Source organism: Ictidomys tridecemlineatus, chromosome 8 (assembly GCF_052094955.1).
Source record: "Ictidomys tridecemlineatus isolate mIctTri1 chromosome 8, mIctTri1.hap1, whole genome shotgun sequence".
Lineage (NCBI taxonomy): Eukaryota > Metazoa > Chordata > Mammalia > Rodentia > Sciuridae > Ictidomys > Ictidomys tridecemlineatus.
In genome coordinates this window covers 111187037-111210537 of record NC_135484.1, presented here as the reverse complement: position 1 = coordinate 111210537, position 23501 = coordinate 111187037, and the positions used below count along the sequence as shown (strand labels likewise).

Below are 23501 nucleotides of genomic sequence, written 5' to 3'. Positions count from 1 at the left end.
GGAGAGGAGATGGGGACAGCTCGTGGGGACTGACCATCCCCTATGTTCACTCCCCCCATGCTCCCCCTCCAAAGGCTAGGGGACTGTGGATTAAAATTAGGGGTGACCGTCTCCTCCCAACTCTACTTCTCACTGAGGACTTCAAAGCAAAGACCCACAGGAGGGCCACCTGCACAGTGCCGCAGCACGCCCTCTCATTGCAAGTTCAGTGAAGGAGAGATCTGGTGAGCTCCAAGATAAATAAAGTAGATCCTAAAAGTGTAAAAAGGAATAAGACAAAATAGTAAATAAAAACATAATTGTGATATAAAGAATGCAGATGACAGAGTCATGGACACAGAGAAATCAAGTGATCTCGAAGCCAGGGTTAAGCAGCCCTCAGGAAATGAGAAGGAAAGGAAGAAATCAAAATATAACTTAGGATGAAGGCCACAGGTAGGAGGAGCAACACTCAGCAGAGTTTTTTAGGGGGAAGATTTAATGGAGACAAGGATATACATGAAGAAATAATGGAGAAAATTTCCCCAAGCTTATGACAAACATTTTAGGATTAAAAGCAAAACGTTGGGCTGGGATTGTGGCTCAGCGGTAGAGCGCTTGCCTAGCACGGGTGGGACCCGGGTTCGATCCTCAGCACCACATAAAAATAAAATCATTGTGTTATGTCCATCTACACCTAATAAATAAATATTTTTTTTAAAAAAGGTTTAGGGAAAAAAAGCAAAATGTTGCTGTACAAGGTGCTATGGGAACTGTTTGCCTAGCTGGGTTTGTGTTTTCTTTTGGTTCCATTCCTTTTTTTTTTTTTTTTAATATTTACTTTTCAGTTGTAGTTGGACACAAAACCTTTATTTTATTTATTTATTTTCATGTGGTGCTGAGGATCAAATTCAGGGCCTCACATGTGCTAGATGAGTGCTCTACCACTGAGCCATAACCCCAGCCCTCACCCATCCCTTCTTTCTCTGCCACTATTTCTTCATTTTGGAATGAGAATGTCTATTCTTGCCATTTTATAATGGATCTGTGTATCTTGCTTTTGGTTTTTACAAGAGTTTACTCTGAGTCTTAGATGAGACTCTGGACTTAGACTTTTGGGCAATGCTGGAGCTGTTAAGGCTCTGGGACTCTAGGAGATAAACTAAATGCACTTGAACTGTAAGAAGAAAATGAGCTCTTGGTGGCTCAGGGCTGAATGTTAACAGTCTGGATATGCAGCAATATTCAGAGGTGAAATGACTGGACTGTGAGAACTAACCAGTCCATCCTAATTTGAATGGACCAACTGGGTGGGAACTGCAGGCAGGTGGGACATGGCTGGAAGAGAGTACAGAGGGACGACTACTTCATAAAGCAATGCCAAGTTGTTTTCCAAAGTCAAATATTCACATGTTCTATGAGCCAGCAATTCTGCTCCTAGAGAAATCGTACAGGAAATGTGAGAATAAAAGTGTTCAAGGGTGTATTTTCCCCACAGCCCCCTCCCCTTTTCTCTCTGCTTTGTGGCCACCATGAACAATGGAGCAGTGCTTCTCCCGCATGCCCTTCCACTAGCAAGGTCTGTGTCACCTTGGACCACCATGAACTGAACCCCTGAAAACATGAGCCAAAACAAACTGTCCTCTTATAAAATGAATTTTAAAAAGTGAAATTTTATTGAATACCAACAGAACAATTGAGGAAAATCTTATTCAAGATAGTCTACTAAATACTACAGTAAAATTCAAGGAAATCAGATTTTTAAAAAAAGATTATTAATAACTTTCAAAATAAAAGAATGGAACACCTTAAAGGACCAAGGACCAAAATGACATGAGACCTCTCTCATGTGATATTGACTATAAAAGACAACTGGGTGGTATTTTTTTTTTTGTGAGTGAGGGTGCTGGTTACTGGTCCCAGGGTCTCACCTACTCTGTAGTGCTCTGCCACTGAACTATACTTGAAATACAAACAAAGTACAAGAACGCTAAAAAGTTTGAAGTAAAAAGATGAAAAAAGATATAGCAGACATAATAAAAGCTGATACAACTTTGGTAAAATAAAACTCATATATTACGACTAAGGTATCATTAAAGAGAAAAATTTAGTTAGTACATAATGGCAAAAGGTTAAATTTACCAAAAACACACCACATCTCTAAATATGTATGTACCCAGTGAAGTTGCTTCAAATGTATAAGCTAAAAAGCAACAGAGGGGCTGGGGTTGTGGCTCAGTGGTAGAGCGCTTGCCTCGTACATGTAAGGCACTGGGTTCAATCCTCAGCACCACGTAAAAATAAATAAGCAAAATAAAGTTATTGTGCCCATGTATAACTAAAAAAAATATTTTACATAAATAAACATAAAAAGCAACAGAATCCCTGGGAGAAATTAACAAACCTATTCATTTATTATTGGCAGGTCAAGAAGACACAAACCCAGCAAAGATCATGACAACACAAAGGGCTGAACACTAGAATCACCAATTTTATAACCCAATGGATGAATATAGAGAATTCTATATGCAACCATCAGAGAACAGTTTTCTCAAGTATGCTCAAAACATCCATGGAAACTTCCAAATTAGGTCATAAAACAAGCCTCAACAGATTGTGAAGAAGTAGTGACTTGTAGTTAACATCTCTTATCACCACTAATTATCCAACACTGCACACCTGAGGTCCTGGATATGGCGATAGAACAAGAAAATTAAAGGCATATTGGATCAAAAAGAAAAGACGCAGCTTTTAGTTACAGATTATACAGTTGTTAGCATAGGAAAATTAAAAGAAATTAAACAGCCATACTAAACGATCGATGGAAGAGTTGGGTAACAAAGAAATGTACCAGAAAAAAAAAAAAATCAGATTTGGTTTTTTTTTGTTTGTTTGTTTTTAATGACTCTGTCAGGATCCCAGCATAAAATTGAGTTCACGTCAGATGGTTAAATTAGACTATGATGAAAGCTGCTTATAAAGGTATGAGCAGGATGCAAGGACCCAACAACGCACAGTATGGTACTCGGACTAGCGACACCAGGGATCCATTACCATGCCTAGGGCCAAAGATACAGGGGGAAATCCAGCAGAGAATAGGAGAAGGGGCCAAAAGACAAGGGACCCTACACAATGTGATCCCTGAGCAAAGAGAAGGGCAAAGGAGGAAGATAGCTCTAGGGGCTATGAGCAAAACTGATGTTAATTCTTCCCAATTCAATGTAATTAAGACCCCAGGAGGTTTGTCCATGTTACTTGATAAGCTTTGTCCATTTAAATTTCAGTTTAACACAGCTAAAGCACTGTTGAAAAATAAAAAGGAATTGCCCTACTCGATAATGGATATATTCTGAAGCTAGAATGATTAAGATAGTGCAATACTGGCATGAAGACAAAAACTGAGCAATAAATAGAACAGAGTACAACATGAAACAGATCAATACCTATATGACAAATTTATGGGAGGAAATGGGGACTGTGCAATACAAGGACCTAGAAAAAGTGGCCATCTGTATGGAAAAATATTAAATTGGATTCCTAAAAATCATCCATAGATGAACAAGGAATTTTAATGCAAAACTAATTTTTTTTAAGCAGAAAAAGAACAGTTCATTTGACCTTGGGTTAGATGTTAATTAATAAGAAAATGCTTAATTACTTAATATCTGCTACTGTTCAAAAGTATCATTATTCAAAGTAGAGCTTATTTTTGCAAACTGGGAGAAGATATTTGCAACATATACAAATAACCTTTATCAAATCAATGTGAAAGGACAAATAACCAAGTAGAAAAATGTGAAAAAACATGATCAGGTATTACACAGAATTACACATGGCTAGTTAACATGTGAAGAGATACTGGACCTCATTCCTAACATGAGAATATAAATCGAGAACACAATGAAACACGATTTTACACATTTAACTGGCAAAAATCAAGAATAGTACCACAAGTGTTAAAGAGGCTGCTGAGCAGAATCTGTATTGTTGGCGAGAATACAGAGGGACAACTACTTCATAAAGCAATGCCAAGTTGTTTTCCAAAGTCAAATATTCACATTTTCTATGAGCCAGCAATTCTGCTTCTAGAGAAACCGTACAGGAAATGTGAGAATAACAGTGTTCAAAACAGCACTATTTACAAACCCAAAAAATGGTAACCAACTCAAATGCTCACTAAAACATACAGCATAGTCATATAATAGAACAGCAGCTCACGGAGAACAGGGAAAGGATGACTCTGGATACCTACCTCGTATGAATTTCACTGACATCAAAACTGTAGTCCTGAAATGCTGTATGTTTACGTACAGCACATTTATGAAGTTCAAAAACACTACATCTGATTTTGTAAAACCAAGGGAAAGATAAACACAGTTTATCAGTGTTTGCCTCAGGTGGTAGTGGGGGAAAAGGGGACAGAATCAGGAAGTCCACAAAGGTGGTTAGAAGTTGTTACCAATGTTCTTACCCTTAAGAAAAAAGATTGGTCAGAGAGTGTTTCCTTAGGAACTGATAACGTTATTAAGACAATGAGAGTAAAGGAAATCAAGTCACATATAGACCAGTGATGAAAATACCTCAAGAACCAAGGAGTTTATTTAATAGATTTCTACACAAGTGGACTCCATCAAAAATAAAAGAAAAAACATCACACTTCTCAAAGTCTGTCAGTGGCTGCCCACTGCAGGAGACTCTCCTGGGCTTTAAGGTGTGAGATCTGCCTCTTCTCTATGAGCAAGAGAGAAGGAGTGAGGGGGGAAGGAAAGAAGAAAGGGAAGACAAAGACAGAAGGGGAAAGAGAAGAAAAAGTGGAGACTGCAGCACTGACAGTGACAAGCCATTCTGAAGTCACCACACGTACAAGGCTTGTGCAAACCCCTCAACACCGTCAGGCATGTGCATTCCTGGTTTCCTCTCCCTTGTTTCTTTTGGGGAGTCCCTAACTTTCACTCTCCAACATGGCAGCTGCTAGTCCTGAGGCTGTTCATACCAAGAGGGTAAAAAAACGAGTTTCACAGCCACATTAGTCACATGTTAAATGCTTAAGAGCTACTATGCCTAGTGGCTACCACAGCAGACCACGAAGACCTTCCCATCATCTAGGACAGTTCTAGTGGACAACAGGACTTCACACCCACCTGAACTGAAAGGAAGGGGCAGAGGAATGTGTGCAGAGGTAGAGTGGAGAAGGGCTGGGGGAAGAGGGTGGCTGTGAGTGCTACAGGGACGGCAGACAGAGGGCGCCAGAGAGCTGCGTGGTGCAGACCCAAGGGTGGGGAGAGCCCTGCAGCACTCAGGTGGTGGGAGCTTGGGCAGGGCTGGAGCCGAACAGGCTGAAACCTGTGAGCTGCCATCATCCTTCCACTCTGCCACCTGGGAGGGTGGGGACAAATGTATGTTAATGAACATCCTTCCACAGGCTGGGCTTCTACTTCTTACCCCAGCCCAGTCCTCACTCCCCAGGAGCACCTACCTGCCCTGCCCTTAAGGATGTTTTGCTGTGAGGAAGCCCCTCTGGGGAAGACCAGAGGGGCCAGGGGAGGACAGAAAGCGCTCCACAGGAGGTCAAAGCAGGGCAGCTGCATTCTTTGAAGCACTGGGGGAGGGGGGAGGTGGGGAGGAGGGAAATCCTCAGGAGCAGGTCACAGTAGGCAGGTCCTTGTCCTAACCTGTCCAGGGTGCCTGTCAGCACATCACAGCAGGAAAGGGAAAGGTCCTTAAAGTTGATGAGGAGGCTGAGGAAGGGAAGGGGAAGAACATGAAGAAATTCATGGGAGCAAGGAGTGGCGGAACTGGGAACTAGGGCTACCAAGCTCCCTGGCTCCTGCTCTTCTCACTGTGCAAGCTGATGGCCGCCTTCCATGGACAGCTCAGAGTCCCCACACCACGCTGACCAGCCAGTCATCCTCCCTCCCTTGGCTCCTCCTCAGGCCTGGCATGGAGCATAGGTTTGAAGGTGGAACCCACCCCACGCCATGGCAGGGGACCAAGGAAGTGGCCTAAATGAGGGGGCTGGACTTGGCAACCAGCAGCGGCTACAGCCCTTTCCTGGAATTGAGGAAGTCTTTCAGTTCTGAGGACCTGCAGCTGCACGGGAATGCTAGCAGGAGGCCAGGTTGAGTGACCCGTGGGGACTGAGGGTTTTCAGAGGGCCCTGGCCTTGGGCTCCTCCTTGGTACTCCCACAGCACCTGGCCTTCGCTAGGTCAGCCTCAGCACAAGGCCAGCAAGCCACTCCAGCAGCTGCCTCCTGCCGTGGGCTGCGAAGCAGTGAGGCCTGCAGCTCGGCTCCCACATCTTCAAGCTCTCACACGGCACCAGGCCTGTGAGGAGGTTCTCGCCAGAACATCTACCGAACCTGTGAATGAGGCAGTGCTGAGAGCCCATCCAGAGCAGCTGGGAAGGAGGCAGCACCCAAAACATGGAGCCTTATTTTCCTTTGATTCCATTATTCATAACAATATGAACGAAAGTCTCTGCCTGTCCTTGGGGCTTCAAAGCAGCACAAAGTGAGAGGCCTGTAGAACACCAGCTGAGTGCTGGTCACTCCTTCTCACTCCCTCCTCAGGTCAACCCTGTAAGACTGTACCCTCAAGGCCCCAAGGCTTAGGATGAATCTTAAAAGTTGCCTAAAGATATACTGTCAGTAAGAGTCATAACTGAGATTCAAACAGAAGGATGTCTTACTCCAGAGAATGGGCTTTGACCTACCCTTCCTTCATTCATTCAACAGTGAGCACCAAAGTACACCTCAGGCCCAGATTGGGAGATGGGAACAAACCCTGCCCTGCAACCTGAGTGTCCATGGTAAAGGAAGAGCTAGACCACTGAAAAAAAAACAAATATGCAGACAAATAATCCAGGATGAAATAAATGTTACAAAGAAAATTAAACAAGAGTAAGGGGGAAAGAGCAGGGATTGCCATACTTTTTTTATGAGAAAATCCAAATAATAGACATTTTCAGCCTGTCTGGCCAGTTTTGCAACACAGTCTTTATTGCCCATGGCTGCTTTTGCAGAATTGAGTAGTTGCAATATGGAAATAATTGGGCATGGCTATGTTCCTATAAAACTATTAATGGACAAACTTAGGATTTCATATGAATTTCATGTGGTAGAAACTGTTAAATTGTTATTCTTTTGATTCCCCCCACCACCACCATTTAGAAATATAAAAAACCATTCCCAGTTTGTAAGTCATATAAAAAACATGTGGTGAACCAAATTTGGCCCCTGGGCTGCCTCTTGCCAATTTCTGGGAGGAGGAGTGACTGGGTGTATGGGTGGGGTGCACTTTAGACAGAATGGTCAAGGAAAGCTTTGCTGAGGAGCTGAAATTTGATCAGAGACCTAAAGGAGGTCAAGCAGTGAGCCCCAAGCTCCCCTGGAAGGGAACAGCAACCATGAAAACCTGGCTGTGTGTCTGGAGAGGAGGGAGGAGGCAGAGAGGCAGACAAGAGGTCATAGACATCAGTCATGTGGGCCGACTGGGGAGGACTTTGGTCTCACTGTGACAGCAAGCCACTGGGATTTGGATTGAGCAGCTTTGTGACCCTGGATAAGCTGAATCTCTCCATGACTCCTTTTCTCATCAAAAAAGGAATAATAAATAGCACTCCTTATAGGACCAAGTGAACATAATGTCCAAATGTCAAATGAATGACAACTGCCAATATTAAGGTTAACACCTGAGTTCAGCTGGAGGAGGCAGGAGATGCGAGATGGTGATGACATTTGTCCAACTCACCCACAATGTCCACCACATCTGGTCGGATGAGAGGCTCTCCACCTGTGAGCCGGATCTTATCAACACCTTCTTTCACAAAAAGCCGGGCAAGGGTCAGGATCTCCTCTGTAGTCAGCAGGTCAGCCTTGGGGGTTAAGGGGACACCCTCTTCAGGCATGCAGTATTGGCCTGAGGGAAAGAAGGGGATGAGGAGGTAGGAAATAGATATGGCCTGGTAGGCAGGCCCAGGATGTCCATGCACCCCAGCTTCCCATTAGGTCAACAGTTCCCCTAAACCCTGTCTAGACAATGGGGAGAGATCTCACCGAGTCAGAAGTCCTATGAATCCCTGCCTCCCTCTTCTCATCTTACTGGCCCCCGCAACCTGGCCTGACCATCCCTCTGTGGGGAGCTGAAAGTAAGGGTTTAACCAAATCAACTGGCTGGGAGCACTGGAACGCTGGTCCCTCAGCCTGGGGTAGGGTCTGCCTAGAAGGGTTAAGGCCCTGGGCCCACTTCTGCTGGTGTTATTCGCTCTCCTCCCCTACCTAGTTGTGGCAGTCACTTCTCTTTGGGCATGTCATGAGAGTATTCCTCTCCGGTCTGGTGAAAGCCACTGTCCTCTGTAGACACAAGTGCCCTCAAATCCACCCTATCTATTACAGGTTATGAGTCTCACTTCACAGTCTGGAAAACTGAGGTGCTCCTTGTCCAGGGTGAGGTAGCAGAAGGGGTAAACAGGTGAGCTGCGGAATGGAGGGGGCACCACTTCCTGCCACCACTTCCTAGAGAGCAGCTTTCTTAAGGGTTGGGTCAAGATGTTATCACAAAGTCAAGCAGCATGTTGGGTCCAGATGTGGACTCCAGAGACTGGGAAGAATAGGTTAAAAAATATAAGAATGCAGCACATGTAGAATGTTTGGTTAAACATTTACCAAATGCGCGCGCGCGCGCGCGCGCGTGTGTGCGTGTGTGTGTGTGTGTGTGTGTGTGTGTGTGTGTGTGTGTGTTTACTGACCCATGAAGCAAATATATTTCTTATTATGAGGTAGAGTAGGAGGGAGGGAAGGAAAGAAGGGAGGAGAGAAGAGAAAGGGAGAAGAAGAAGTAAGAGACAAAAGAAGGAGTAAGGGACAAAGAAAGAAGGGAGGAGGGGAAGAAAGACTCAACTCTGGAAGTCCTTGTAGCAGGGGTCACTCGCCCAGAATGCTCCCTGCAGGAAATTATGAATGCTCTGTGTGTCAGCATGGTTTGGGGTGACCAGTCACAGGATTGGGACATCTCGAGGCTGGCAGTGTTGACCTCAGGCGCTGCTATATATATCATCTATTTATAATGTAAACTACCCCGACCCTGGCCATGTCCTGGACTTTTAGAAATGGAAGGGAAACAGGAGGAAGGAGAACTGAAAACTGAGAAGTCCAGGACCCAATCACATTACTATTCTCAAATATAATATCAGTAGGGCTGACCTTCCAGAATCCTGAAACTCAGCCTTGACCTCTCTAGGCCCTCAAAGCCTGCCTGGCTTGGCCAGCAAGGCAGGTGGGTGAGGAAGTTGGAAGACCAACATCAGAGGACCAAAGTGGCTTTCTGGTCACGGGGAGATTTCAGAAGCCACTTCAGCAAAGGGACAACAGCCCAGAGTGAGCCCAGAGCAGGCTCAGGATGGAGACTCACATCGGAGGTTGCACTTCTCAGTGAGGGAGATCCGCAGGTAGTTGTGTTGCCGGCCGAAGTTGTCTGTGAGGAAGGTGGAGAAAGGGGCCACATGCTCCTTCAGGAATGGCCTCTTCCTGGACAGGTCCTGCAAGGACAGGGCAGGGGGAATCATGGGGCAGACTTCCAGGATAGGGGAGGCAGGAGGAGACCCACCTGGGGTGAATTCGAGGGCCCAAGGTGAACAGCCCCTCCCCCACCTCTTACATGTGGATAGCACTTCTAAACTATTTATCTGGGCTCTGCAACTTCAGGGGAGTTGGATTTGCCCCTCTAATTGAGAGACTAGGAAACAGGACGGAGGGAAGGACCCTTCTCCTAGACACTTGGCTGAGGATGGGGAATTCTAGTTGGGCAGAAGGTGGAGTCAAGGGTGGGTAGGGATTCTTTCAGTCCTTATTCTTTGTTCTACCTAGTGCCAGAAGGAAGGATTAGCACCTATTGTGTGGGGCCTACAGAGAGGAGATTGCTGCAGGCTCCAAGCAAGGCCCAAACCAGTTCTGGGGAGAGAAAGGGAGCCAACCCTGCTTGTTCCATAGCTAGTCCGATTTGTCTCCTGCTCAGCCCTCTCCCCTTTCCAGAGCCCAGAGAATGACAATCCAAACAGCAGTGAGATCACTGCTCCTGGTGGTAACACTTACCAATTTTAAAGTTCCCAAAGAATGTTCTCTGTCCAATTCCCACACCCACCCATAAGGGGTCATTATAACCAAGGCGAGGATGGAGTCCAAGAACACACTGGCAGAATCAGGATTCAAATTCAGGACTTCTCATTCTAAGTTTATGTTCTTTCTTCTAATTACAGTCTAAGGTAGGTAGGACAATGACCAACCTTTAGGACAAAGAATCACAACCCTGGCTCCTGTCTGTGAGGTCTATGGACAGAGCTCTGGGCTGGGTGCAAGAACCTTGATTTCTGGGCCAGAAGTGACCAGATATAAAAAGTTTCTTGACTTCTCCTGGTCTGCTTTCCCACTGTCAAATAAGAACAAGGTTATAGGTCAAGATTGTCTTGCTAGAAGTAAAGAAGCTGGTAACTTAATAACCAGGATCATCATGATCTTGCCATTTAAGAGCAGAAGGCCTCTGGCCTTCTAGAAGTCCAGGGTAGCTGTGTGCATATACCTAGGAGGAAGAAACTGATAAGTCACCTCAGCCCTGGCTGCACATTAAAATCATTTGGGGAGGGCAAGAAAAAAGTTCCACTGGATTCCACCTGAATCCAGATATTTGTGATCTTTCCAGGAGATTCTAAAGTGAGCCAGGTTTAGGAGTCATTAACTGAATCAAAGATAGAAGGGGCATGAGCATGAGAGTGGGTAGGTGGAGTCATGCTTTTTCTGGGTCCATAAACTTTCCTCACTACTATCTACCCCTCCAAGGGTTTCTCCTTGGAGAAACCCTGCTCACAGTCCCATAGGGAGCAAGCAACTTTCACTTCTCTAAACTGCAGGCTGCTGTGATTCTAAGTCACTTCCCTTAGAAAAGTCAGGGGCTGCACTATCATCTAAAATCCCACTGGCCATTAGAGTCCAGGAGATGAGACAAGGAGGTGAAGCCAGAATTAAAAGAGGCAGTCAGTATAGATAGGTAAATCAAGTCAGGTCAGATCAAAGAGGCCAATTTAAGTTCAAGGAAGTTGGAAACTGCCCCCTGAGGGACTGAAATGCCTTCAGAGCCCTTCCTCTACTGTATCAAGATAACCTGCCCCTGCTTCAACCTGTTGCTAAGGTAACCTGTCCCAGGAATTGCCCCCCCCACCCCCCGCCGCCCGCTGCCCCAATCCATCTACTTCTCACCTTTTGGATATCCCACCATCCCACCGAGCATCTCCTGGGCCTAGTCACTAGGCAAGAAGAACAGAAATAAGAGAGCAGGAGAACCAAGGAAGCCTAGGACATATAAAAAAGGCAGGACACCTGACTTCTTGGGATACCAGGATATCAGCTATGGCCCCCCCTCCCTCCTGGGAGAAGTCTATGTTACCCTTTTTAAATGAACCCTGCTTTATATGCTTGCCTTGGCGTGCTTCTGTAATATTCAAACTTCCACATGTGAGGGAGCAGAACTCGTCATCAATAACCGGCGGTATCAGAGGGACCCAGGTTTATGGCAGAGCTGCAACCCTTTCCCCTCAACAGCTATTTGCAATGTAATCATGTTAATCACCACAGGTTCTCTACCTCCTCACCTGCCAAGATGTTCTGCTTACTCTAACATAAGGTGGGGAGTGGCTAGGTGAAGAAGGAGCCAAAATAAATCTGGGAATCGAGCAGGTGAGAGGACCAAGGAGCATGACTTGGCAGAAACCAGAGAACTGGAGGAGCAGGGAGCGGTGGGGAGTGCTCTCAGGCCCTCCATCCTGCCTCTCCTCCCACACTGCAGGTCCTACTTGCCTTCTCTCACTCTTTTCCTCTTTCCTTAAATCTTCTGGAGGGAAAAAAAAATACCCACACCAAAGTCATCCAGGATTCAGAGGGGATTACTGGGCGACAGGGGCCTCACTCACTCAGGACTGGCTGGGGCATGTCAAGGAAGCAGAAAGCTCCAGGCTGCCCACATTCCCAGGGCCCCAACCTGGAGCAGGCAGCCTCTCCTGCAGGAAGCCCTCTCACAGGATTTCATGTCTCCAGCATGGAGCAAAGTACGTTGGTACCAAGTGTTGAACTGTCATGTCAAGGCCTATCTAATGGGATGAGAAAGGTGGCGTATGGGAAATCCACTTACACTCGCTTCTGGGCTGGTCTCTGCTATAAATACAGCTTAACCTAATACAAGGTTCTCAACCTTGGCTGCACATCAACGTCACCTGAAGAGCTTCTAGAAGTCCTAAGGACAGAGCCCCACCCCAAAGATTCTCACTCAATTAGGTGAGAATGCAGCCAAGGTTCACCATGGGTGTAGTGACACCAGGATCAGGTGCCATTCTAGTTTGAGGGTGGTAGTCATAATTCGTGAAATAGGTAAACCTGGATTATAAACCTCAACTTGCTATTGAGCAGGTGTCCTGAGTTCTCTGAACTTTTAAGTTTCTTCCTGTAGAAAGTGTAGATAATAATCCTATTATTCTACTCTTAATCCTATTATTCTATTCAGTTGGAGGAGTTCCTGACACATAAGTAATCACTGTCACTTTCTTAACTCCTACAATGGATGTATGTGTCCAACTCTACTAATGGCACATGGCTTGCGACTGACTTTCAGATCTGCCACCACATCACCCAAAGAAGGACACAGGGGGTCTAAGTTCCTCTAAGACCACTGATACTAGTGCTACTAACCAGGCTCTGGGCAGCCTTCCATATGCTACTGCTTATCTCTTATCTATCCTATACTCACTGGGGTACAGGAGGTGGGAAAGGGTATTACCAAGGCAGTTAAGGGAAGAACCTCACCCTTAAGGGCATTTGACTAGAAAGGTAAAGGCCAGCTGCCCAATAGCTCTAGAATCTAGAGAGAATAGCAGGGTTACTTAAGAGAAAAAGGACACATGCCAAACTCATTTATCAATAGTCCCAATTTACCTGCTATTGGGATGATGTATTACCAGGGATTCCTCAAAATTAATCTATTCAGTAAGAGGACACAAAGTACCTGGAGCTTCAGAAGAAAGAGGGGTAAACCTGGGCTGCACTAAATCATGCAGAGAAGGTTGTGTGGGCCACCCTAATCACTGTGGCAGGTCTCCACTTACCCAGACACCACCATGGCCCTTTTGTACCCGTGGAAGCTGTTCAACCTGTCTTCAGACCCAGACAAGAACTTCCCCCTTCCACTGTCTTCACAGCCAATTCCCACTTACTTCTCCCTCTCATGGCCACATCCGGACACAAACAATGCCCAGTGACTTTTCATTCTGGCTCTTCCAAAACAGATCCCTGTGAGGGGTGGGGAAAGGGACTCCACTGAAAGGGAAGGTGGGACAGGGGTTCCAGATGCCCTCACCCCTGCTCTTATCAACTGGAAAGCTCTGTGGATGAGCTCATCTCACCTCTGAGATTCTCTTAAAGATGGATTTCTGTACCCTCTCCCACTGCATGAGCTGGTCCAACCTTCTGAATTTATAGACACGAAGGAAGGAAAAGGGACAGTCCCGAAACCAGGTGAAATTGGAGGCAGATGGAGAATGACAGTAGGACTCCCTGTCCAGTGCTCAGCCTGCTATTCCCATACTCTCTACTTGCATTTCAAGAGCCAATGGTTCTGCTGATGCCCCTGCCCACACAGCTGTGTGTCAAGTGCCATAGGGAAATACCTAGAAAGGCAGAGGAGTCCCTGGCATTGAGGAGCTCCCAGTATTCAGAAATCAGATGTGATTGTTCAGCTGATAGAATGACTATCCTGCATGTCTGGGGGACTGGGGAGAAACTCATAGGACAGCACCTGCCAAGGATAGCAAGGATAATAATTAGCACAAATGCTTATGTAACACAGAGGAAAGTCTGGCACATGGAGGTGCTAAGTATATATGTTAGAATATATTAACTGTTAACATCCTATATGGCATAGATGCTGTGAGAAAACAGAGGTTCTGAGAAGTAACTTGCTGAAACTCAAACTTCTAATAAGGGGCAGGATTCAAACCCTGGTATTCTGCCCCAGAGCCTATCGCTGTTCTTCCTGCTACATCCAATCTGCCCTTGCGGGGTAAACAAAGAGTAGCACAGCTCCTCTCCCCAGGATCCACATAAAGTTCTTTCTCCCTTGCTTTACAGTAATCTGAGGAATGATATAGCTGAACCACTTCACCTGAAAATACAGGTCCTACCCACCTGATTCTATTTATTGTGAGGACTAAAGGAGATCACTTATTATTAAGTCACCTAGCACAGGCCCTCTCATGAAAAGTACAAAATAAGGGGGAGGGGTAAGGAAACTTCCCTTTTTTAATTCTTTAAAGATCTCGAAGTCATCTCTGAACTTCACTGAAGAAGAGATGGGAAAACAAAGTTCAAGGATACTAAAATTTTTCTATTTCCAAAAGCAATGAGCTGGATCCTAGGATCTCAGGATCCTAGAGGGGCTGAGATTTAGGGAAAGCAAGTGCTCTGGACACAAGCCCACCATTTCATTGAGAAAGATGGAGAGGTCAATGATTGAGTGATCCAAAGAATCCCAGGACATGCTCTGTCCTGGAAGACTAGAAAAGAAGTAGATTAATCTAGAAAAGATGTTTACCAAATGTAAAAAGATGCTGGGCAAATTTTTCTCTAATCACATGACCAAAATAATAAACTTAGAACTTGTTATGACATGAAAGGCTCTGTGGGGCACTGTCAAGGATGGAGGGCTCCTACCAAGAGAGGCAGAAACCCTTAAACTGGAAAAAGCCACGTCCTGCTCTGTAACCTCTAGAATGAGGCTGAACCCTCCCAAGGGAAACAAAGATGAGGCAGAAAGAGCAAGCAAAAGGACACAGCACAAAGCCCTGTGATTACAAAGTAATAACTGACTGTTGGTGACATTTTTAGTGTCACATTATGATGAAGCTGTTATCACAGGAACACCTTATCACACACAGACACCCTCCACTCAGGGCATAAGGAGAGAAAAGGTAAAAAAGTGAGACAGGGCTGTGGAGTACTTACAAAACACCTCACTAGATGCAAAGTCCCATTCCTTGGCGGCCCCTATTTTCTGCAAACTGAGTCGTGGAAGCCGGTAACAGGTCTGGGACGGGGGTTCTGAAGCGAGCCTCCAAGGAGCCGCTCCTGCTGGGCTAGCAGGTGAGCCCAGGTAGCCCATCTGGGGAACATCACTCGCTGCCTGCCTGAGCGCCAAGGGGGTCCCAGAAGGGGCTCAAAGTACAGATCTGGTGCTTCTCTAGGGAAGGGGTGAAATGCTCGGGCCTGGACGGGAAAGGTGCGGGTGCAGGGGGCTCACCTCTGTGGCGGGTTGGGAGGGCTCCCCGGGGTGGGGCTGCGTCACAGGAGCCCCCGAGCTGCAGCCCCGGACACTGGACCGCACGAGCCGCTCCAGCATCCGGGACACGGGCCTCGCCGCCATGAAGCCTGCCCGCGGGGAGCGGCTTGGCGGTGGCCGGCCAAGGAGCGCACTAGCCCGGGCCTCCACTGCCTGGGTCGTCCGGGAGAGGGCGGCGCCCGCGCAGCCAATCGGCGAGGGCGCCGCGCGGCCTTCTGGGAGCTGTAGTCCTCTTGCCCCGCCCCTTGCCGGGGCAGGGTGCGCTTTCTTGGGCAGAAGCGTCAACTCCAGGGTAACAGCAAAGCTCTTTTCGTCCAGCCTTCTCTGGTCCGGAATTTAGAACGTGCTGTGACAGGTGGAAAGCGCTATAATCAGGGTAGGAAGAGGGCCAGGAGAAAGGAGCACTGCCTTGGGCGCAGGATTTAAGGGAGTGCCAGTAAAACTCGATTACTAAGGTCAAATTTCAGTGCTGTATTGCGAAAATTCAAAGTCGATGCAAAAACAAAACAAACAAACAAAACCCCACCCACCATGAAATATTGAATTTTACACAAAAACGAGACCGATCTTACAGCTGGAGGACTCGCCTCACTCACTTTGAAGAAGGATAAAAGAAGAAATAGGTAGACATTTGAGAAAGAAAATAGGATTTTAATCCATGAGTTCTGCATATTTATTCAGGCCTGTCATGCTCTAAGCCAGTCTCTCTTCCAGGCCTGTTATTCCCACAAATTCCTGGGAAATTTATAAATCTACCAATGCACTGTTAATTCGCCCCCCAGCAATTAGATTAAGCAAAGAGGTACCACATCTTTTTTTCTTTTTTTGGATATAGGGGTTTGAACTCAGGGGCACTCAACCACTGAGTCACATCCCCAGCTCTATTTTATTTTTATTTAGAGACAGGGTCTCACCGAGTTGCTTAGCGCCTCGCTTTTGCTGAGAGTGGCTTTGAACTTGTAATCCTCCTGCCTCAGCCTCCTGAGCCGCTGGGATTACAGGCATTGGACACCTTACCTGGCAAGGTACCTGGTTGAACCTATAATTTAGGGAACTTTCTGGTGCTATTGATCATGTAACAAAGACCATATCAACCTAAGAATCCTGAGGTTGACCAGACTACCAGACACTACTTGAGATGACCAGACTGATACCATTCCTATATAACCTTTCCATACCCACTCCTCACCCAGTTTCCTTTAAAAGAAGAACTAGGAAACCCCTCCCCTGTCAAAGGCATCTCTGACATTCAGGATAGCCCTATTCTCCCTTAAATGTCTATTTCTTGCTTTACCACCCAAATCATCTCTTTTCAGATCTCTCTCCCTCTCCCTTGAATTTGTATCTACTTTCCTAAATAAACCTACCTTTGGATAGTGCTAAAATTCTTTTCTGTTATGTATGTCAAGAACCCCACTGCTCCAGAGTCAAATTTACCCTTCTCTCCCAAAACTCTTCTGAACCTTCTTAGGAGACACCTTTTCATAACATCCTCTCTGCCCTAGCCCAGACTCTGGTTGTAGGACAGTCAGTTCCCTCTTTCAAGATACCCTTCTCTCATTGTGCCCACAAAGGACTCTAACAATCCTTCCCTCTCGTTTCAGAAAAGGTGTTAATAGAAGAAGTCAAAGGAGGAGTGGATATGGCTTTTGGAATGCTTCCTACACACCAGGCACTATAGTAAACATCATTGAAGACAACAATGCTGGCATCAATAGAGTGTTCATTTTGCAAGTGAGGAAACAGGCTTAGGGAGGCTCAGCAACTTTCATAAGGGCACATACCCGATAGGTGTCAGAACTGGATTTCAAATTGAGAATAATCCAGCTCCAACAACGATACACTTAAGATTCAGTATGTGTCAAAGGAAATAGTGGTGGTTTCAGAAAGTCTCTGAAAAAAAGTCTTTTGATATTTTGGATGATAATGCATACTTAATAATGAATTTAAATACTAAGCAGCATTATGCTCAAAACACTCTGTCCCTTATATCCAAAACATAATTATCATGGAATTGCAGAATAAAACTATCAGAACAGACTTGCTGCCAGTGCATATTAGGAAGTGGCATGATGCCGGTCTCGAAGAATTGAGAGATTAGTCAGGGAGGAAAGAATAATTGACTATAACTTTTACAAATGCTGAGAGGCTATCAGAAAGCTTGGGATGATTTTAGCTTTAGATTCAGGCCGAGTTTCTCATATAATACACAAAGTTCAGACAACACATGGTAGAAGTAGTTATGTCCAATCTGTTTGAAACTGGTGGGATAGGTCTGACAATCTATTTTCAAGGGGCCTGAGGCCCCACGGAGGACTGATCAAACTCTGCCCACTTAAATGGGTCTGAATTTTTTCAGCAGAACTGAGTTGGGAGTGAGGACAGCCACCATATTTAAAATGCATGAGGCCTGAAGAACCCTCACGAGTGCTCTCAACCTCAGGCAAGAAGGACCTCATTTTCATCTAACAAAATGAACTTAATACAGCAGCAAATCCCTAGAATTTGAAGGAAGTAGAACATCTGTGTTGGTTTTTAATCAGGTCTATTAGTTTCCTATGACTGCTATAACAAACTGCCACAAATAGTTTAAAACAGTATATTCTCTTACGGTTCTGGAGGCTAGAAGTTTGAAGTCTTAACAGAACAAAAATCAAGATATGCTGACAGGACACACTACTTCCAAGGGTTCTGTTAGTGTTTTAGTTGCCTTTTCCTGTATCTAGTTCATGTACCTCTCCCTCCTTCAAATAGTGTAGCATCTTCTGTGATTGCTTCCATCACATAGCCTCTTGTTTTAAGTGTCTTTATAAGAGGGAGGCTAAGGGAAATGTATCATTTTTCTTAGGGTTTACTTAGATAAGTGTTTTTATCATGAAACTTTTTGGGGATTGAGGGATGGAAGACAGTTGGGATCAAGGAATTGGTTATAGGAAAATGAGAGAAGTATCCCTGCTGGCCAGGGACTAGACAGACCACTAAAGGTAATTATGGTCAATCTTATGCCTTCCAAAGGCATCTCACATTTTTGAGCCCATAAACTGCCTCCAGCTGCAGGAAACTTTTCTAGATTCCAAACTCTTCATCTAAATTGCAATAGGCCCAAGGGAAGGGATAACTCTTTAAAATGTTTTTATCAGTGCATTATAATTCTACATATTGGTGGAATTCACTTTGACACATTTATATGTACATGTAGTATTTTTTGCTACATTTTCACTCCCTAGTTCTCTCCCTTTCCCTCCTTTCTTCCCTCCCTGTTCTTTTGTAAGGGTCCGCCCTTTTCTTTTGTAAGCATTGGAGGAAGAGACCACCAAGAGACTGACTCATGCAATTGCAGAAGGGGATTTATTGGGGATCCATTCCAGCGCGCTGGGGTTCCGTGCTCACTCAAGAAGGGAGAGCAGCCCGAGGGATCGAGCAGTGCTTAAGTACACTTTTTGGGGAGGGCGGGGGCTTTGCATACATCAGAACAAATCAGCATGAGGCGCGAGGAAATTGGACAACAACTCTCATACATGATTAGCACATTCATTGGCAGGAACAGGTTGGGCAGGGGTGATTGGTCACTCCTAAGCGGGGTACACATTCAAACTGATTGGTTCGGGCCCTGTATGCCTAAGTGACAAGCTGCACAGGGCCCTAGCTAAATGGCCAGTAGGGCATTGTCTTAACTGCCTCAGGAATTTCAGGTTCTGGGTGTAGCAGAGGAACTTAACAATACCTGGTCCTTCACTTTTTAACTCAGGCCTTGCAGCATAGAAACTTTACAATGCCTGGTCTTTTACATTTTAACTCAGGCTTTGCAGCTTAGAAACTTTACCCTTTCACTTTTACTTACTGGTCTTCATTTTTCAATGGATGCGTTATATACATAAAAGTGGAATTTGTTATGATGTATTCAATATACAAGCTCATGAGCACAATTTGGCTAATTTCTTTCTGCAGTTCCTCCCCTTTCCCATCTCTCTTCCCCCCGCCCCAAGTCTTTCTCTTCTCCACTGTTCTCCCATTTTTGTGGATCCCCCACATACACATTTTTAATTCCTTATTTCTCTGTAGTTTCTGCATATGAGATAATATTTGACCCTTGACGTTGAGTCTGGCTTATTTCACTTAGTAAGATGTTTTCCAGTTCTATCCATTTACCAGCAATTTATGTAATTTCATTCTTTATGAATAAAACTCCATTGTGCATATCTATCACATTTTCTTTATTCAATCTGTTGGCAGGTACCTGGGCAGGTTTTGTAACTTGGCTACCATGAATTGTGCTGCTATAAACATTGACATGCATGTATCACTATAGTGTGCCGATTTTAGTTCTCTTGGATAAGTATCAAGGAGTGAGATAGCTGGGTAACCCAATTCAGTGGGATAGCTGGAAAGTGAATTAAATAGACATTTCTGGAAAGAAATACAAGTGGCCAATAAATATAGGAAAAAAGGTCCAAAATTCCTAGCAATCACGGAAATGCAAATCAAAACTACATTGAGATTTCATCTTACTCCAGAATGGCAATCATCAAGAACATTCATAATAAATGCTAGCAAGGATGGGGGTGGGTAAGTATACTCATACATTGTCAGGTGGGACTGCAAATTTGCACAACCACTTTGGAAATTTCTCCATGAATTCACCTGTTATAGACACTTGGAACTTTGGTGTTGAACAAGACCTTTAAAGCTTACTCAGGTGAGTTTGTAAGATAAAATCTCTATAATATTGCAAATTTTGACACATCTAGTGCAGGTAGACTCACTGGCTTCCTGATATTCCCATCTTAAATGCTTTCCTAAAATTCTTATTTATATTGAGCAAAAATATCTCTTTGTCAACATATGGTGATTATCTTTAGGACTGATCCTTTAAGTTACCATGTGAAGTCATAAGATTGCCTTTAGGGACCCATTTCAAAGATTTACCACACTATAAACTCTAGTAGTCTGGTCCCTGGCCAATTGATAAATATTTCTCTCATTGTTCTACCACCTGTTCCCTCCCCACCTGTCTTCCATCCTTCACTTCCCAGTATGGATTCATGATTAAGTGTTGTGATAGAGATTTACTTCCACATCCCCAGGCATTGGAGCTCACAGACCAGAAAAGGACTTTGATCTGAAGAGTCCTTGGATATATAGTGGGGGTGGGGAATCTAGAGACCTCTGAAATTGGATGCATAGTATTGTATATATACCTTTGTGCCTCCCAGATATGGGGCATCCTGGTCCAGAAATCACCCTCTGTATTTTCCTCCTGTTGTCCCTCTATTCTGCCCCTGGAGCCCTCTCTATGCCCTCTTTTGTTCAAGAGCTCTCCTTTCCACAATAGCAGCAGTTATTGACAAGCCTTGTAGACATTATGGGAATCACTGCAGCATTGTCGTCTATCTTCCCAAGTATAACCAAGTTTAAGTCTCATGGCTGATTGCTCTTTTGCAGAATGATGGCAATAGTAACTCCTTTCTCACAAGTTTTTCTAGAGCTTTGCCACCCAACAGAACCTGCAAGGGTGGAAATATTCCGAGTCCTCCTGTGGCTGTTGAGTACTCAAAATGTGACTACTGTAACCGAGGAATTGAATTTTAAATTCAAATTAATTTTTGTGTCAATAGTCGCATGTGAATACTCTCTATAGTTCACTGCTATTCTAGAACCTGTTTTCCTCCAAAAAGATGACAAATTAATCCTCCCCTGGCATCAGTTTGTAACTTGCTTATAATCAACACAGCAAGACGAAAGTGTGCTACAAGACATCTGAGTCTAGATCAGAAAAATAGGATCTAACTTCCACCTCACAACTCACCTCTAGTAATCTGTTCTTTCACTGATTGAGATATTTGCTCCTTATACCCCATCCATTCTCTCCCCACATGTGTAAACTCCTAACTCTCCAAAAAGATCTAGGATGGGATTTCTGATCATTTGTCAGTCAAAGTTCCCTTAAAAATTCTGCTGAGACAGTATCTTGCCAACTTGCTTAGACTGTCCTGCAACCCATGATCCTCTGGTCTCAGCCTCCCAGATAGCTGGGATTACAGGCACACACCACTGTGCCTGGCTGCCATCTGTTCTTGCTGGTTCCCCAAGTCAAAAATTTTCCTTTATGTCCATTGCTAATAGTGGCCATTACAACAGAGTGATATAATTCATACCTTCTGCATTATAAGCCTGGTGCCAAATCTAAATCATCTGCAATCAGAGCACCTGGTGTGGTGTTTAATGAACTGTATGCTCCCAGTAAGAGTGGTTTCCATATTCTTGGATTGCCACTCCAGTGAGGTGGCTGTGTCAGTCAGGAGGGTCCAAATTGTATTGTCAATACTTGTAGATTTCGGCTGTTGAGGTGTTAGGATGATTCTCTCACTTGTGTGTGTGTCCAGCAAGGGCTAGCTGGGGACTTTGTTTCCCATCAGTGTTGTTGTCTCTCAGGGTCCCAGGTTGATGGAGCAGTTAATATCTGCATACAACATGGATGGTTACCAAGAGGGGAAAAGAGTGGCAAAGAACAAATGGTTTTAGAGCTTCTTCCTGAACTTGCCACATATTACCGTTTGAAGTATGTCACGTGGCCACATCTAATTTCAAAGGGAAAAGAAGTTTAGTCTTATCAATAGAGGAAGCAGATATTTGTGAGCAGTAAGATGAACTTGCCATAGGAGCAAATTTTCCCTCACACTCTAATGTATCATTCAGGTTTCCATTCTCCTGGACAAGGCTTAGGGTTTTCTTCATCCTGTCACTCCCATTGCAGGCTGGAACAGTCATGGCAGCCTGGGTCCCTGTCAATCATAGTCCCAGCACCATGACATGCAGGGCTCAGCATTCTCTTGTTTTGAGTCTGTCAGTAAAATTAAGAACATTTCTAAAAATCTCTAATTCAGCTGTTCTCAAGCTGGATTTCCAAGGTCAAAACGATTTTCCTAATAACAGAAAGATATTGTTTGCCATTTCCACTTTCCTGCTCTTATGACTTTCTCAGGGGAATTTTCCAGGGGCTACAAAATGGGGCGATTCTAGATGAGGCTGCATGCAAAAGCAGAGATGAGAATCCAGCTGCCTTCTGCTAAACCGCACATTAAAGACATCTGCAAAAATTAAGTAAAAGCCATTCCTAGTTTGTTTTGGAAAAGTGACTTTAATAAAAGCATTCTGTTAATGTGTAATCGGTATTATTGGCATTTTAAATGAGTTAAGTATTTTAAAGACTTCTCAGCTTTAATTTGTAATATTATAGCTGTAATATAGCCAATTAATATTAAACGTTTCAAGATACCTATTGTATGATGTGTTTGCTATAATAATTGTGTATTCTTGAAAATTCCCCAAGTGTAGATTTTAAGGGTTGTTACTACCAAAAAAATGAGATAATGCAAAATACAATATGCATTATGGCCATTCCACAATGCATATATATTTCAAAACATTGAATATTACAAATACAATTATTTTTCAATTAGATTTTAAACTAAAAAATTTGAGACAAAAAGTTTGATCATTGTTGCCTTAATACATATCCCTATGTCTTCTGGACACCCAGAAGCATACTAACAATGGGATTTTGTTTTGTGGAACTAAACTCAGGCATGCTCTACCACTGAGCTGCCTCCCCAACCCTTTAATTTTGAGATAGACTCACTAAGTTGCCCAGGCTGGCCTCAAACTTGTGACTCTCCTGCCTCAGCCTCTGAGTAGCTGGGATCATAGGCATATCTCACTGCATCTGGCCTAATAGTTTTTCATAACTGCTGTGTCCACTCGTCCCTTCAAACTATTAAAATAGAGTGGAACAAATACATGCCTCTCTTCCATTCCCTAGAATCTTGGAGTGGCTTCCAGCTTAGCTAAGGAGATAACATGGGGATGATGGCTTCAGGGCTTCTTTCATGGCCGACCAGGTTCAACATGAGCCCCATGCTGGGCAGTTAGCCCTGTGTTTCACTTCCACCTTCTTGCCTATAATGTCTCCCTGCCCCCATTTAGGATTCGGATTAGAAATCAAAAACTGGTCTTCAAATTTGTTGGGAAGTCAATCATAAAAACAACAGAGCACTTGCTTATGTGTTAGGATACTGTTTAGGGGGCAAGGGGTCCTTTACCACAGTCACTGAAACCATCTTTTCCCATATGAAAGAACTTGAAGAGATTAGTT

The 23501-nt window shown here is 44.5% G+C and overlaps 2 protein-coding genes across 5 annotated transcripts in view; one reads left to right on the top strand and one right to left on the bottom strand.

Annotated features, from left to right (window-relative positions):
* Positions 1–2527, top strand: part of Daam2 (dishevelled associated activator of morphogenesis 2) — a 122435-nt gene extending 119908 nt beyond the window's left edge. The window contains exon 26 of the mRNA XM_078020068.1: positions 2405–2527. Within this exon, the coding sequence (XP_077876194.1) occupies positions 2405–2437 (33 nt within the window). The 3' untranslated portion in view covers positions 2438–2527. The remainder of the gene's footprint in view (positions 1–2404) is intronic.
* Mocs1 (molybdenum cofactor synthesis 1) overlaps positions 1–15527 on the bottom strand; it is a 28137-nt gene extending 12610 nt beyond the window's left edge. For 2 of the 4 annotated variants that reach the window (XM_005318725.4, XM_013355762.4), the window contains exons 1-3: positions 15311–15527; positions 9389–9515; positions 7730–7897 (exon numbers count right to left, since the gene is read on the bottom strand). In XM_005318725.4, coding sequence (XP_005318782.2) covers positions 7730–7897; positions 9389–9515; positions 15311–15433 — 418 coding nt within the window. In that variant the 5' untranslated portion in view covers positions 15434–15527. Of the gene's footprint in view, positions 1–7729; positions 7898–9388; positions 9516–10259; positions 10282–15310 lie in introns of those variants that run through there. The other 2 variants (XM_005318726.4, XM_078020069.1) reach the window with 2 other exon arrangements.
* Between the last annotated feature and the right edge of the window lie 7974 nt (positions 15528–23501).